The sequence below is a fragment of the Phoxinus phoxinus genome (assembly GCF_949152265.1).
Source record: "Phoxinus phoxinus genome assembly, chromosome: 4".
NCBI lineage: Eukaryota > Metazoa > Chordata > Actinopteri > Cypriniformes > Leuciscidae > Phoxinus > Phoxinus phoxinus.
The window spans coordinates 30,246,854-30,264,926 of record NC_136879.1 but is presented as its reverse complement, the minus strand read 5'-3'; the positions used below and the strand labels follow the sequence as shown (position 1 = coordinate 30,264,926).

The window sequence follows — 18,073 nt, the reverse complement described above, 5'->3', positions numbered from 1 at the left end:
CATAAATTCCAGTGAGTATTGAGAGTTTGTCTAGAATCTAAGCTTCAGGGACCTCATAAAGTGAAAAAGTGACCCTTAAGGAGAGATAAAAAAGCAGCCGTGGTTACATTACACTGTGACTGTGATGTAAGAAGCCGGTATGATGAGTCCATATCAGTTGAGCTGACCCACTTCATGAGTTGAATGCTGAGCAGGAGGAATTGACGTCAATGCTCTAGGCAGTACAGCGGCAGACATTGCAGGAGTGAGCCTCTACATTCAATACAGGAATCACTCAATATCATCCGGCCCCAGAGCTTAACTCAGAACAGTGGCTAGTGCCATATTTACAGGCAGGCAGACCTGATCTTTTTGTTGCTTTAAATAAAAGCTTTTATTGAGGTCAATAGCTCTGGCTCTCATAATTTCGTTATGCAGTGGACATGCGTAACACACTGTGCATTGGATATGTGCTGGAGGTTGGTTGCGTAAAGATCTCTGGGGATCCAATCCTAACCATTTTTATCCGGTTTCCCAATCATTGGCTAACCCCAGGAAGTCTCCCACACCCACAGGTTTGCTCATTTAACACGAATTAACGGAAAAACAGTACACTCTTTTCTTGCTTCAAGCGTTGACATTTTAATCTGTCATATAATCAAAATGCAAAATCACTGTGAAATTAAATATACATACATATATATATATAGCTCTGTATATCTATACAGTATGGGGGAGGGTCTTCATGGTTAAAATATTAGAGTCTTCTGCTTCATCAAAATGTCTTTTTTTTTGTCATGATGACAGGCACAAAAATGTTTGAAGTGGAACATAAAAGGCTGATGACCTTTCTTTGAGTGACCCAGCTGCGGCCATCTTCTAAGAGGCTGACTGTGCATCAGTGTGAGGGCTAAAAGAAAAAGGACCTTTAACAAAGCCTTGTGGGACACCCCTCTGTGACTGGCCACTGCATTACTTGCTGTGCAAAACATCACAATCTACCATCATGACAGTGGAGTTTTTGCAGAAAGCAGGTTGAGGTGTCAGGAAAACTGACAGTGTTTGGTCTGTGTTGGAATATGTGTGCACATATGTGTGTGGGAAGCTCTCCGTTCACGGAGAGCCTTGGATGGCTGCGATAGTCAGCATCTGGCTCACTTTATATTACAAATTGCAAATGAACCTTGGTCTGCATGTATGGCTCAGCACAGAATGCACCCGTGTCCTCTTAACGCAAGTCACGGATTTGCCAACTTAGCAGTATCTGAGTCATCATCCTGAGCATTACAGCTTTGATTATATAAACTGTCCATCACACCCTATAATTAACTATAAACTATTAACTCACAAAAATGTAGGTGAAAATTATTTAAGTTAAAGAAAACTCCCTCCAAAAGAAGTACCAAACCATTTTGACTACAAATTTCAGCTGTTTTGTGGTGCTTCAAACTTCTATAAACAATCTTGAGTCTCATAAAATGCTACTGACACACTTTTTGTGTGATTTTTATTTGTGCATTTACTCAGTTGCACGAATAAAAAGCATTGATAAAATAAACCAAACTAAATTTAATATATTTTATTTGTCCATTTATTAGGCCTGTATTATATAAAATTATACAATATATAGTAAAAATATAATTCATTATAGCCGTAAAAAAAAACCAATTGGGTAAATACCTAATTGTTTTATATTATATTATTATTTATATATTATATACACTAAAATATAATATAATATAATATATAGCAGCTGTTTTTTGTATCAGACTAGTAATGGTCCAAAGACTAAATTTTGGATAGTGTAACTATGAACTATTACCAGCAATCTTGATGTTCATGTGTCCGTCTAGCAGCAGGTTCTCCGCCTTCAAGTCCCGGTGAACGATGTTACGATTGTGGCAGTACTCAACAGCAGACAGGATTTGCCAGAACTTGCGTCGTGCCTCTGGTTCGCTCAGCCGTCCATGCTTGGCTAGGTAGTCTAAATAAAGAGGAAGTGGGGTTCACTAAACATCACAAAATACACAATCAATTAAACATTCTGCATGGGTACTGTGGTGTAATATGGGTCATAATAAAATGTGACTGGACAAAAAAAAGCAATCATTTGAAAACCATGACCACACGTTGTACCGGGAAAGGCTCTGGTGGTGTGGTGTGGCTAGTGGCAGAGATTGATGAGCCACAATAAGGAGGCTCTGTGGTGTGTGAGTAGGGTAAACATCCCCCGGATGGTGTAATCATGTGGTCACCACACCCTAGAGTGCTGGGTCAGCCCCTGGGCCCTGGCCCGTGGCCAAACCTACAGTCCTCACACATTCCATTCCATACTCGCCCTGCTGGGATTATACTGAGGTGGGTTGGCAGAGCGACTGTGTGTACATGGCAACATGTTTAAGGCGTCATTCTCTGCATAAGTTGTTTTTCTAATTGCAAGGGAAAAAAACTATTTTCAAAAACAGACAGTCATTTATGATTGCAAAATTACCTTGCATAACCTAGTCTAAAGAGTAGAAAAGAAAAATATGGGTTACTAAAAAAAGCCACATTGTGTCCACACGTACTTTTAAATAGGCGAAGTCTATTTACTTCATAAATTTGCTGTGTGATGCATGCATTTAAAAGAATGTATTGTGTGCAAAAATATTAGCCATCTTATTGCATTTGTACAGGGTTCACGTTTTAAATAAATATATATTAATGGTATATGATATTTGTATAAAATACTTATAATATTATAATACTATTAATAATTATATAATAATAGGGAACCATTTATTTTAAAGGGGATGTAGTTACACATTACTACATGCACTGACTATAGTAATAACAGTAAATTATGCATAATTACAAGTAACTAACCCTAAACCAAACCCTAACCGTAATTCTATAGTAAGTACATGTAGTTCAGTAACTCATTCATGACCAAGTTATTTGAGGAAGTACAATGTAACTACGTCATCATAAAATAAAGTGTAACCTAATAGTACATCGAATATATTATTTACATTGTAATATTACTACAAAATAATACATTTACAGTAATACCAAATGTAAAATTCACTGAGCAAACCAATTAGATAACAGATGCAACATTCTGAAATTGTGCTCCGTTTTAAAAACATTTTTTAGGAGTATGTTGCTAATCAAAAAGCACACCTGAGATAGGAATGTCTCATATTTGTGTCAACTGGCCAGTAGGAATCTACTCGGAGATAAGGTGTACATACACTCTGCTCTATACCCCTCAATCGCCTGTAATTAACCCCACTAAAGCACAGACTGTGGACTTTGGCCAACAGAACACAATATCAGTCTGGTGCCAGCATACCAGGTACATAGGTGCTTGTTATCCATGCATTTCTCTTCTTCTGATTAGACATCAGATATAAAAGTTGCTTTCACTTTACAAGTTGTTCAACTGAAGTTCCTCTCCACTGACCCTTACAAACCAGAGCAGCAGTCACACGAAGAGGAGAAAAAGCATTTCCTCTTCCCAGCAAGATGCATTATCTGAAGGGCAGTTTTAAAACATGAACTAGCTGAACCTTGTCCTATCAGTATTGTCACTTACAGATAGGGTAAATTAGGTTCAACGTCTTTAATTCACTGAAATATAATATCTAAAATACTTGAATAATAAAAAAATTATTTAATAAACAAGGTATTTTAATAATAAAATCTAATATTTCATATAGTCTGCATATATGCATGCATATATAATAGTAACACAATTTTTTTTTTTTACTCTAAAGTGGGAGGGAGGACTCCATGGTATTTTCTAATTCTTCTTTACTTAGATTTCCATTTATTTTAAGCTTTTTAAAATCATTCTTTTGCTGTGTGACATATAGGCCCTATATATATATATATATATATATAGGAAATACATACATACATACAGTATATATATAAAAACCTATAAACCGATATTAAAAAGGATTTTTCAAAGAGTCTCTCAATTAATACAGGTCATACTAACTACATATATAATAATTAAAGAAAAAAAAATTAAAAATATGTTCAACTCAACAAATAAATACTTTAACGGATACCATGGTATTAATTTATTTTATTTTTGTAAGTGGATTCCTGCACACATAATAAAATAAACAAAACTATTTCCAACATACAGAATACATTGCTTCTGGTCTTGAAACACATGTATACTCTTTCTAGTGTGTCATAAATTATCTAGACAGGATTTATGAGTTTTCATATACAGCCATTACTAATGCTAAAACCTAAAATTGACAGACGAGGAATAGAGCCTGAGGGTAAAAGGCAGGGATTGAGATGCTGAGGGCAGACACGGGTGTCAAGACTGATCAGCTGACATGTTGAAAAAGAACCTTTTCTCCAGCTCTGTATTTTTCTAAAATATGCATGGCCTACATTTCTCCTCTCCACTTCCAAAATTCAAATCAATGTCCCTTAGCTTTCCCTCTCTCTCTCCTGCTTTGCCTGTGCGTTCTGCAGCTCCTGCTTATTCGAAGTTGACCCAGTTTCCAGGTCCCTCTAAAGCTTCGGCTCTGATCTGCGGTGCTGGTGGAGCAGACAGGCTCTCGTGGTGGGCTTCAGCACTGCTAAGCTCCACCACGGGGGACCGAACCCAGCACTTCACAACACCAAATGCTGCTCTATCTCTCTCCTCTCTTTTATCCTTGTGAAGATTATCTGATGGAAGTGAGTGCCTTTGTTAAGTTAGGATAGATTAGGTTTAGTGTGAACTAATCGGGTTCTGTTTTGTGGGATGCAAGCACACAACACTTGGTCTTAATTTAAAATAGTATCTTTCATAATTTGTGATTAACTGAAGGCTTTTAGTCTTTATAGTGGTAGAACATGCTGTAAATAAGTTGCATAATCATATTGTGCAATCAGAATCACAATAGCTGGACAACACGGCCTCTCAGTACTACCAGAGATTCATTTTAGGGTAATCTCTACAAAAACTGTCATGCAAGTATTTATCATGCTATGTTGATGACAGATAATTTTATGTGTTTTTTGTTTTTTATTTGCTTGACGTCTGCAATCTCATTTCAAGCCTCTATGGAAGTTTTGGCTGTTATCTCACCCTGTAGCACACTTGGGCAGGAACAAGTAATTTGGTTTGCCTCAGCCACGACATTCCTCTTTATATCTCTTTCAAAACAGACACTGTTGTCACATCCAACACCAGGGTCATGGTTTCCACACAACGTACACCACAACCACGAGATGGATTTAGCATCACGCTAAATGTCTGTTTGTTGTTAAGTAATAAAGCATTTTGCTAGTACAACGTGCTGATTGGTGGCTGGAAAAGCAGAATTTTCATGACAAATACATTTACAAAAAAACAACATATATCCGAAGCAAAGTAGTGTTAAGTAATTTGTCTGTCTAAAATAAAAGCAGACATGTCGCACAATGCAGAACAACAGCCAATCGGAACATATTTGATGTTGAATATACAGTTTGGGACCAATAGGATTTAGCTTTGGGTAGAGCTACTATACAGGCTATTTCCCGTAAAGTGCATCAAAACTCTAAATGCACGTAGAAAAACCTGAATACTCAGGGTAGGAACAATTTCTTGGTAGCATATCACATTCCCGTGTACTGTGTAACAGACACACTGTTATGTAAGAATAATGTGTGATGATTATGTGAGTTTTCACAGGTGGTGAACAGCAACTGCTGCTACAAAGTCAAAAGGATCAGTGGAAGTGATGTAGTCTTAGGACACTTTCAAGAATCACCAACAAGGGATTTTTAAACGGATAGTTCAACTAAAATGTTTAATTCTGTGATCATTTACATCCATGTTGTTCCAAATCCACATCACTCTCTTCTCCGTGAACAGGATTTTCCAGCCTACTCTTTTCAATATACCGGTAATAAAAGTGAATTACTAGTGGATGACAATCACTATACCAGGGATGCACCGATCATGAATTTTTCATAGCGGATTCCAATTCCAGTTGCCGATTTTTTTCTTTGTTTAGCACATTTATTTGCTGTTTACTCTATAACAGGCAAACCACAATCCAAACAAAGATGCTACATTCATGTAGCATGAGCAATTGTTTTTGATTCAAAGCAAGAACAGAATGGTCTGACTTCATATTTGTGAAATTATGCTACATTAAACATACATGCACAAAACAAAAACAGCAGACAGGTTGAATAAAAATATAAATTCACTCTCTGACAGTAGGTGGCGCTTATGGAACAACAGCTGTTTCTTATAAACACTACTTTATACAGAGGTAAAAGGAAAAGAAAATGACATCAAAACTTTCCTGAACACAGTCAGTTCCCTTAAGAGATACATTCATATAAACCCCCAATTCAGTATTTACCGGTATATTTTTCTTCCTACTGTAGATTTCAAGCATCACGAACAGTGAGCTTGTTGTATCTGGTACAGTATTTTCTCTGCTGTCGCGTCTGTGTTCTCCTCTTTGCATCCGTCTTCAGCGTGCCCCATCTCTGGCCTGTGTTAATGTCCTTTTTACAGACTTCATAATATTTGATATTCAAAATGTTTGCAATGCAGTTTGTGTGCAAGTCCGGAATAGATTATAGCGGGTCGACTGGTACGTCTACACACTAAACAATATCATAAAAGTGATCTATGTAACTCTTTCCCTGTTTTCCAAGTCTTCCAAAATCCTACAATAGTTTTGTAGGAAGAAGAGAGTAAATTTCTGTCCTAGCTTTCATTGGCATGTTCATGAGAGAAGCAGCAATGTACAATTTGTGAACAAACTGTTAATTTAAAATTATATTTTTGCCATTCTTGCTATGATAGGGCAGTAGAAGCAGTGACAGGAAGTGAGTGGAACAGTATTGGAAAAGGACCATGAGCCACTTCCCACAAGGCCATGGCCGTTTCTCAATATGCGTTCTTGTCTGTACTTGTGGACTTGTGAAACGTCATCAGTCACTGCCCAAGTACTGTTCCAATTCAAAGTTCATATCTAGCCAAGTCCAGTTCAAATCCCCGGATGTGTTCTTGATCCGCCCCTTTTACCGAGGATGCATCGAGAGGTGACTTGTGCGGACTTGAGACAGACAGGTATCCCAGAATGCATCTCGCACCAACCAGCAAGCGTCAATAGCAGAGGAAAAAAAAACCCATAATACCCCCCTCACGAAATGTAATTTTAAGAGTGTTTCAGTCCAGAATGTAGTTGTTTAAAGCTCAAATCTGTCGTTTATTTATAAAGATAGCACCTATTTGAAAAATGTATCTGACGTTTTCAGAGTTGTGAGATCCAGGCGATCACCGGGCTCATTAACCCCGCGAGAACAACCTTTCCTCTGCTAGTCCTTCTGATGTTTGCCGCTGGCTCTGATGCCTCTAGTCAAGTGGTTAAACATGAGATATAATTCGTCTTGTGTATATCTAACGGTCGATCTTTGGTCTCATTAATCTATAATTTGTTTCATGGCAAATTGTTTTGGCTGAGGACAAAGTTTTATAACTATATTAGGCTATTTAACTTTAACTTTGTAGCCTATTAGAGAGCTGACTTATGTTTGACTGAATTGTTTGCTTTATTTCTCATTGTATAGCTTACCTTTTAGGCTACTTATACTTTTATACTGGATATTATTGATCATTAATACAGGATATTATTGATCATTAAAACTGACATTTAACAAAAAGAGACAGGGTTGTGTAATTTTATTTTATACATTTTAAAATATATAGATTTTTTTTTATTTTTTTTTATATATTCTCTTCCCTGTATGTACATGTATCATTTTAAAAAAGGACACAACTCTGTTTGTTAAATGTCAGTTTTAATGATCAATAATGTTTCATATTTTTGTTTCAGACAAAAAAAGCAGGAAGAACTGTATACAATACAGTTTTATATTTCTTGTTGTTATAAATATGCAGTGAAGATAATCAATGTATACGCGTTACCTGAACCACATTTGTGTGGCCATTAATATGTTTACGATTTTTTTTTAATAAAAAGAGGAAGAGTTTTGTGACATATTTTGTTTTATTGTTGATGAAAAGAGGAAGGTTGTATTTATACCATATTTCGTTTTATTGTTGACGAAAATATACATAGAGATAACCGGAGTAGCCAGAGCGTGCTGAGTGACGCGATCAAGAACGCCGCTGTTCCATTTGCAGAATAACCAGACTTGCATCCTCTCGTCCTTGAAAGTTCGTTCTCCTGAGTCGAACTTGGCAAGTCCGAACTACCAAGGACGCAAATTCGAAGTTTGCGTACTTGGTATTGAGAAACGGCCAATGTTCTTTTCAAATCAGATCTTTTCAAAGATTCGGTTGATCTAAGTTAACTCACTGACTCAATGATTGGTAGCAACAGTTAACAGGTCACTTGGAATAGAAGATTAACAGTGAATAATGACCTAAATTTCAGTGTGTTTGTCACACAAATGATCATATGACTTTAAATATAGCAGATATGGACTGATTTTTGTTGGGCTTTTGCATCTTTTTTGAAACACTCAAAACGAAAAGGTGGACCAGTACCTTAATATTTTGCTTGAAATATTACTTTATTTTTCTTTGACCTTCAGTTTTCCTCTTAGCTTCCAGCTTGTGTGTCAGACAGAACAGAACTCCAAAGCAACGGAAAGACAGACAGCTGACCCGTCAGAATATGATCATCATCACTGACACATTTGTTGCTTGTGACCATGATGGTTATTCACACAGACTGTGTTTGTCACGCCTGAGCTAATTTCAGCCTGACCTTTGTCACTATCATCTGAAACCAAGATGTTAGTCTGAATACACACTTTCTCCATGTCAGTGATAAGTGGAATTAGGATATTTCAGTGAAATAAGAGGTAGATATGGCTGTCATCCTGAATTAACAACAAGAGCAACAACAACAACAAACACTATTGAGTAGTTATACCCATCCCAAAGTCAGCTTTGTGCAAAAAAACAACAACCAAATAAAAACTAATAAATTGTACAGATTGTAAATTCTGTAAATCATCTCATGTACTACTTTGCTAACCATCTTGAATACAACAACATTCAGCCAACAGTTTATAGATACTGTGAGTTTTAATATTTGTTTTTATAGTAACAATTATTCATAATTAGATATGCAATACATTTTTATTCTCAAATCATGCATAGTTGCACTTGTGTACTTTGCTTTCACACTTCACACCACTGAAATTTGCAAAACAGTTGTATTGTACCATTATAAATGATTGGTACCACAACATTTCTGTACCAATATACACCATGCAACTCCCAATATGAACAAACAATTTTTACAAATGAAAAAACAACAACATACAAATAATTTGTTATTTGGTCAGTGATGGCTGGCGTGTCATTAATACTAAAAAAACACTTACCAAAGATTTCCCCATTCTTGGCGTATTCCGTCACAAGATACAGCATATTCTTGGTCTCCATGACCTGCGTAAGGATGAAAAATATAATGCATGTCACATGTAAAATCCTCCATATGTCTTTGACACTATGGTAGATGGCCTACATGACTCCAAAATACACATGAAGCACTTAGAGAGTGCAAAAACCATTGAGTGATAAAACGACTGCTACATTGAGATGAAATCTGAAGTATCCCACTGAGTTCACAGTATTATAATGAAACACACATGAATCAGAGTGGGACGCTAGTTTACTCGTAGCCTCGATTCATAGTGCAGTGTCAGAGCCAGCGATGTGTGGGAGGACTCCAGAATTAGCCAAAGCAAACAAAAAGATGAATAGACCTAAATGTAGCGAAGAGAAGCGGCATGTTATAATTCAGAAACATTCAAAGAGTCCCACATAAACACTACCGTCGGCCAATTAAACAGTCAGTTAGTTTAGGGTTTACGGATACATCAGCCTCATCTGTACCAAGAGGCTTTTGTGTAAATCAGCCTTATCTGGGCTCAACTTGTAGGGGATTTTCTGCTCTTGCCATTTAAAGGCATTATAGGGTTGACTAATAAAATCAGCAACTAGGCCAGAATATGAATCATCTTTTAAACTCCTCAACTAATTCTCCTTTCCAGAAACTTGTTTTGATGGAAGCTGTGATCTCAGAGCTGTTCAGAACACAATGATCACAAAGCACGTCTTATCCCAATCAGCTGCCAAATAAGCAAATAACTGGAAATAACTCAAATGATCTCATGCGAATAGTTGATTCTACACTAGTTGGCTGTTGGTTTGTGTGACAAACCGCCAGTAGTAGTGAGTCACATTAAGTCAAGGGATGGGTCACGCTGTGGTCAAAGATAACCTCAAACAAAATTAGGGCTATCAATCAATTAGAAATAACATAATATGCCTATTCGAATGTATCGTGTGTAGATTTAGTGCAGTTTGTTTAATTAATTGCACTACATTTATGCATCAACTATTATAATAATATTCATCTATTAATAATAATTAAAGAAATCACAGTATAGAATACTACAAAATTATATATTCTTTGTCTCATTCTGTGATAAGAAGCCACATAGGATCACAGAAGTTATTTCAAACACTCGAACTGACGTTATACGGTGACTTGAGATAAAACATGGTATTTAATCTCATACATTTTTTGCGCTTTGATGCTATGCTAAGATAACATGTTATAAATGTAGAAAAATAGAATTTAATAAATATTAAGTATTTAGTATTGAGTATTTAGTGTATATTTGAATATATGAGATATTTAGTGCATTTTTTTTATTAAATGCACAACATTTACACATTAGTTATTCTATTACATTTAATAATAAAACAATATGCATGTGTGTGTGCATATAAACTGCAATATATATGCAATTTTAAATGTTAAATTGACACTGCTTAAAGTTTCAACCAACAAATCATGCTACCTAGAAAGCTACATGAATGACGCTTGAAGAATTGATGGCAGTGTGCTTGAAACGCATGTGCACTGCATATGCTCCATCTGATAGGTCCAAAGAAAAAGCTGACATGTAATGCTGCTGATGAATGACGTGTGAATAGAGGCAGATTACCACAGTAAATATGGACCATTTGCTGGTGCGTTACATGTACGGAGCAGCTGCTTGGTGTTAGGACCCTGAGCCGTGGCAGATGGGGCAGAAGGAAACCGGGGGTTAGAGATGAGATGGCAGGGCCTGCAGAGCTGCCCTCTGTTTATGATGACTGAAAGGAAATGACTAATTGACCCATGCAGTTTGAATGGAGTAACCGTTGGAAATAATGATACACTATGATTACACGGCAAGGGGCTTGGACTCGTGCCGGTACGTTCTATAATAAGGAAGCGCTATTCACATTCCCAAAAGCCAAAGTGACCTAAAGTCTTACATAATGCTGCAGTGAAGTCACATTGAGGGAGAAGTTATCTCATCATCTAAGTGTTTGTGTGACTTTGACTCAAGAGTGTGAATGATCTCCTGTTAAAAAAACAGGCTTTTTCCAGCTGGAAAACTTTAATGTTGGTCATGTGAAAGTTTACAGTGAAAAGTAGTTAGCCATTAACTTTGGACAAATGGCTGGTGGTAATCTGGCGAAATTTCCTCAGGTAAAATGAAAGAAGTGCATGATATATCATCTAGTTCCTCTTTTGTAAGTCGCATAAAAGTCGGATAAAAGCATCTGCTAAATGCATAAATGTATATGGCGGCATTTTATTGTACTATTCCCAGTCTTGTGTTAATGTCACCTGTGGTATATGTGTGAAGCCGCCTTTCCACTATCTCTGAAATTCACAAAATTGTCGCATTTCGCCCCCCCTAGAGGCAGTCGCATGGAACTTTCAAATTAGTTGTTAAACAGCCATTACCCGCTGCTTATTCACCATGGGAAAATGAACGAATAATTAATGTATGATTATCCACACAAAACAACTGACCACCAATACCTCGTAAATAATAATTTAACAATTATAAAATAATTATTTCTGAGATCATTTTTCCTAAGAAATAGGCCTAGTGTTTAAAGAATAACTTGTTCTTCACTAATCTCATAGTTTTTATTAGAATACATCACATCCGGTCTAGTTGTTGCATTCTATATAGTTAGAAAAGTTAATAAAAGTTCATCTTTATACTGTATCTAGTGTAGACAGCGTCCGTGATTATAACGGGTTCTATTTGCTTTTTGACGTGACGCTCACATCCAGTGTGGGCAAATGTCAGCCGTTAAGCGACTGAATGCCACTGGGCCCTATGGTGCGGTGATGTAAAACTATTCGTCAATATCTTGTTCTGAAGGAAGTCATATATAAATGCATTTGCCCGTGTGACATCACAAATCCCACAATCTCTAAACGAGACTTTTTTTTTTAGCTTGATTAAATCAATTAGGACTAAAGTTTTTTCTAGTCAACTAGTAGTCGCTCATTTAAGCCATTAGTCGACTAATCGCACGCTTATATTCATTTAAATACTTAAATATACAGTATACGGAGGAGAATACTAAACCATAATGAGAATTTATATAGGAATAGGCGTAATATATCATATTCCACACTCAAACGCACGCATAAAGCTTTGCAGCAAAAGTGATTATGAATGTGTCAGAAAAAATATGAAGGAGACTTTATAATTATTTATTAATAAACTAGTGTTTTCTGTGTCAGTGTTGGCTGCAAAGACGAGTATTTCTTTTCAATTTTAATTGGTTTGTTGTATGATTTGGTTCGAATTAGTTAGACATTTCAAGCTTTCTATAGATATATTTTTCATGTCTGTGAGGCAAGTAGCCTACAGTATGAGTTTTGGTTCATTTGTGACATACTCCAGTTCACGGAGACCGAGACGGCAGAAAGCGCATCCTGTATTTTTTTTCTTTATTTTACAAAGAAAATGTTTACATATTTTAAGTTGTTTCCGCTGTTGTCAGGAAAAAATGCAAGTGATCGCACCTGCGCCTCCATGCAGTAAAGCACGCTATACTTTAGCTTCTACACTCCGCACAAAAACACTTGAGCTGCTAATTTTGAAAGCTGCGTCCTCCGGAGGTTGCATTTGTCGGCCGCATACGTCATAAAGGATGTCTTATTTCACAACAGTTACAATTATAAAATTGATCGTTTTTTCAAGTGAAGCATAAATAGTTGTACTTTCTTAATAACTTTGGAATCTAGTGGTCAGTTTACTGAAATTAAGCAGCCTCAATGACATATGCAGGACGCAGCCTTCGAAATGGGACACGGCTTTTGGATTTGCACCTAATTAGCGGACATTTCATTTATCTTGGTTAACGTAAGAGCAAGCAGCCATGTAAAGTTGCTACGTACATGTTTCAAATGATAAGCCATATTTGAGGTCGATGGAGGACAGGCGAACGTTTGGATTTCCTGCCCAACATACTGTAATTACCACAAAGAACCGCCACAAGGTTTTTGTTGTTGTTGTTGTTCTGCGACTAACCGACTAATACAAAATATTTTGAGCTATGAAACTTGCAGGATGTTTTAATGATACAAAGACTCTTAAATGTCAGCAGATCAAGGCAAAATTGATTTATCATGTTATGATGACCCCTTTAAAGTGAAATCATTGGTCATTGTACCAGCTGTTGATTGTCGGTAATCATCCCAGAAATCCCATATCGGTACATCCTTCTTAAAACCTTACTATTATATCAAGTATTTTATATTTATATTTAGCAGATGCTTTTATCCAAATCAACTTAAAAATGTCAAACGTCAACTTAAATCATATAAGAGCCAACAATACTGGCAGCAAATAGCCTGGGCACGGATTACCTGGTACAATTTAATGATGTGCGGATGGTCCAGCATTTTCATGATCTGTACTTCACGATAGATCTTCTCCAGGTTAACAGCATCTAGCTGGGTCTTGTCAATGATCTTTATAGCCACCTGTTGAATTAAGGGGACAAAGACACACTTTCATTGGTACGGAGCCTAATGCCTCAAGCTACTCAGTAAAATTCATTAGTATTGTTACTGTTTGCAGAGCAAGTTGATCCAGTCTTCACAAGCCCCAGCGCAGATCAAAGGCACAATACACGCGAGCAAAGCTAATACACACCTAAAGTGTCTGGTTAACGGCTTAACTACTGAAGTAGGTTAATGATCCAAATGATCATTTTCCCACAGGCTTCTCATCTTTTGCCAGACAAATGGGAGAAGAACACAAGTAATTCACCATTTCTTAACCCCTCATACTTGAATCCCTTTTGACTGTATAGTAATAATAATGTTCAGGAAAGTAGTACACATAAGCAGAGACACCAGAACATATTCCACAGTTAAAGACTTTGACCTTTGTTTTATATTAGTACAGTGATAAACATTTTTGTTTTGAAGATTTACGGTACCGTGGTGCTTTAGCATGTTTCCTGCTGTTAGTAAAGGTAATATTTATAATGCCAAAGTAAAGCTCAACAATAAGGATTCTTATGTATATATATATATAAACAAACTAAATTACATTAATGTAATATACAATAATTTAGCAATTAAGCTCATTAACATTTAAAAAGATGGCACATGGTGCCAAAAAATTAATATAATTTATAAAACTGATGCTTTCTTTCAGACAATTTCAGAAAGGCGTCATCTATGTTATCTATGTCATCGTCAGCTACATTATCTTAGTGAGATCGAAAACAGCAGAACTTGCAAAACAACAATCAGTATTTCACAGAAATCCAAATGTTTACGTTTGCAAGGCATTAAAACATATGTAAGAAAATTGGAATGTACTGAACATTTGACAGTTCTGTCCACTGAAAGATAATGGTAACGGACTGAAAACATTACAGCACATCACCCCCTATGAATCAGCTGTCATATGCGAATGTGGTTAGTCATTCTCATTGGCAGTAACAGTGATCCAACTGTCCGTTGAAATCATGAACAATGCAGGCAAGAGGCAATACTGGAGCAGAAACACAAAGCGGTAGACACATGGTACCAGAGCATGTGTATTCTGAACAGAGCTCAGAGGGAGAACAGAGAAATCACAAAACACCAGAGAGGCTGATGAGAAGCTATGGGAGCCGAGACAGTGCCGTCCCCACAGAAATGAAGACGCCTCAGGGCAGCCACTGCAGAGATGCATCAACTCTGTACAACATAATCCTGTTACATATCTTAATTCCCTCACATTCTGCTCCAATGCTCAACTCTACATCTGCAGACTTGCAGACAGTCGGAAAACCACAGCTCTCAGAGCAAGCGTAAATTACAGCTTGACGCACCTAACACCCTTAACCAAAACTTTACTGCAAAGCAACACATTCACAGTGACACAATGCCAACAGAGGTCATGAACCTTGTATTTCTAAAAATCATTTGATAAAGACTGCATCAAAGAGTAAACATTTCAGAGCTTAGTGTAACTAGGAAAATGTTAAATAATTGTTTTAAATAATTTTCTTGACATGTCCCTGATTTACGTGACCCTGTGTCATGCATTTGGTGCTCAGCAGGGTATCTTTACAAGGAATGCGAGACAAACATCAGCTCAGGTTTTGTGATGAGACGACATCCATTATCATAAAATCACCCATGTTGCTTATGCAACCACTGCACAACAGCATGGCCCTTAAAAGGGCACTAAACCAGCATCATTTCTTGCTATTGTACACAGGCTTTGGCTTTGTCTTTCTTTGACAACTAGTTTCAGACACAATTAAAGCTGACAATGCTTGAATACTCTGCATATTTCCATTGAGGCATTAGGCTGCTGGACGTGCATTTATCAGTGCATGCAAAGCTGCACAAAGGCTTCATCTAATTGTAGACTGTAACATACTTTGGATCATAAAAAAAAAACTAAAATATTACTGAGAATGACATAAATGCACTAGAAACTTTGTTTAAATGTTATTAACATTTATATCATCTAGATATAGGTTTGATGATGATTTTATTTTATAATGAAAAACAAATAATAATTCATTTTAATTAACTGAAATGTTTTACATAAATGTTGACAAAATGTTTCAAATGCATTTAAAAACAAAAATCAGCCCAGATGAAGTTATAAAACATTCCAGGTGGTTCCTTTAGCAAAACAATGCTGATACCGCTTCAGACAAACAGGTTGTTTGTTTGTTACCCAAAGATTATAAGTTCTCACATAACTAGTGTCAACAATAAAATAATATTATCAAGCCAGTGTGAGAAAAGCTTCAGAGACTGTAACTTTGTATCCAGTTAGTTTTGCAATGCATACACTGGGTTAGTTCATATATTTAGGTTAGCTCATATATTCCCAACTCACCTCTGTCTTGGTTATACGATGTCTTGCTAGTTTTACAACAGCGAAATTCCCCTTTCCAAGAGTCCGCTCGATATCGTAGAAGCCCACTCGGACAGGACCCCTGAGCACTGGCTTTTGGTGACAGTCAGCCATGACCATGCTGTTTGTGAAACACTAGGGTTTGGGGTGAGAAGATAGAGACCTGCCACTTGAGCCTCAAGATAACGAGGTCGGCAGAGGCTAGCGCGTGTAGAAATGCCAGTGTGCCGGCGAACGGTGCTCGCTGACGGTCCGCTCCAGTCTTACCAGGAGAAGCAGAGAGTTTCGGAGCGCGGCGAAGTGTCACGCCACCTCCTCCAATACAATAGAGCTCTAATATTTCATCTGTGTTTGCGAGAGTACACGAGTTGACTGGCAGGAGGCATCATGTTCTCTGGTTGACGTGCATTGACGTCAGAGCCTATGGGGGTATTTGTACAGGGGGCGGGGCTTCGAAGCGCTTCCACACTCCAGTGCCAATTCGTTTCCAAGACGACCAGACCCACCTCTTACGTCAACGGCCAGAGCGTCGCTCTGTTTGCTCGAGCTCTGGCTGTGAGTGTGAGCAACTTTGATAAAGTCTCTCGAGTACTTCAGTTCAGTCGAGGAATGAGAGCCGAGGGGGGACGTGCTTGGTATTTGAAGGCTGTGCGCGTTGTTTTTCTCTCTTTATTGTAAGTGTCCAGTCAGGGCAGGGGTTTCAATATTTTAGGTGTCGCTAACCCCGAATGTGACGATCCTCGTGCGAGGGAGTTCTATGAATACTTAAAAATCAATATTATAAATAAGTCAAAATGACATAGTTAGGAAAATATTTGGTTTCTGTTTAGTTAAAACATTTTCTACTCATTGTGCTGTAGTAGCCTACTGTAAAATGTATTATTTATTTACCTATTTAAATATTATCTATAATATTAGATTATTATTAGGATATTAGCCTACTATTAATTTAAAGCTAACATATCATTCATTTTAATCTTATTTATATATAAAAAAAGATATAGGCCTATTCTAAACATTTCCACGAACCCCCTTTAAAGTAGAACCCCACGAACCGGCCTTAAAGGGTTTAGTTCACCCAAAAATGAAAATTCTGTCATTAATTACTCGCCCTTTTCCAATTACTCACGTTTCAAACCTGTAAGACTTTCGTTCATCTCCGGAACACAAATTAACATCTTTTTGGTGAAATCTGAGAGCTTTCTGTTGGCTACATCAGCTACCATTTGATGCTTCAAAACGTTCATAAAGAAATCGTAAAACTAATCCATATGAGTTCAGCGGTTTGGTCCAAATTTTCTGAAGAGACACGACCGCTTTAAATGATGAACGGGTTGAATTTAGGCTTTTATTCACAAATAAACATTCATCAAACTCACACATCAGTTGTGGTAAATGAAAGCTCAAGCATTGCTTGACGTGCAAGAACCAATGAGGTTCATTCTCTAGTTCTCGTGCATCAAAAGCTAGTTCGGTTGAGCTTGTTTATGTTCGCTGATCAATGTTTAAATGTGAATAAAAGCCTAAACTAAATCTGTTCATCAAATAAAGCAATCAAGTCTTTTCAGAAAATGTGGACTAAACCGCTCAACCCATATGAACTAGTTTTACAATCTCTTTTAACTTTTTGAAGAGTTGCGTCAAAAAGAGCTTCATTTGTGTCCCGAAGATGAAGGAAAGTCTTACGGATTTGGAACGTAGGCTAATTAATGACAGAATTTTTATTTTTAGTTGAACTATCCCTTTAAATAATCACATTTTGAAAGTGACATGACATCTAGGACAAGTCAAGGGTTTGGAACACGGCCCTGTAGACATCAAAGCAGTCGTAGCCTACCAAATATTTGTTCAATTACATCATCAT

The 18,073-nt window shown here is 37.1% G+C and overlaps 1 protein-coding gene across 2 annotated transcripts in view; it reads right to left on the bottom strand.

The window, feature by feature from the left end:
- Window positions 1-16,809, bottom strand: part of sik2b (salt-inducible kinase 2b) — a 39,825-nt gene extending 23,016 nt beyond the window's left edge. Inside the window, exons 1-4 of one of the 2 annotated variants that reach the window (XM_079610364.1) lie at window positions 16,192-16,809; window positions 13,701-13,817; window positions 9,343-9,406; window positions 1,802-1,963 (exon numbers count right to left, since the gene is read on the bottom strand). In XM_079610364.1, coding sequence (XP_079466490.1) covers window positions 1,802-1,963; window positions 9,343-9,406; window positions 13,701-13,817; window positions 16,192-16,329 — 481 coding nt within the window. In that variant the 5' untranslated portion in view covers window positions 16,330-16,809. The remainder of the gene's footprint in view (window positions 1-1,801; window positions 1,964-9,342; window positions 9,407-13,700; window positions 13,818-16,191) is intronic. The other variant, XM_079610365.1, reaches the window with a different exon arrangement.
- Between the last annotated feature and the right edge of the window lie 1,264 nt (window positions 16,810-18,073).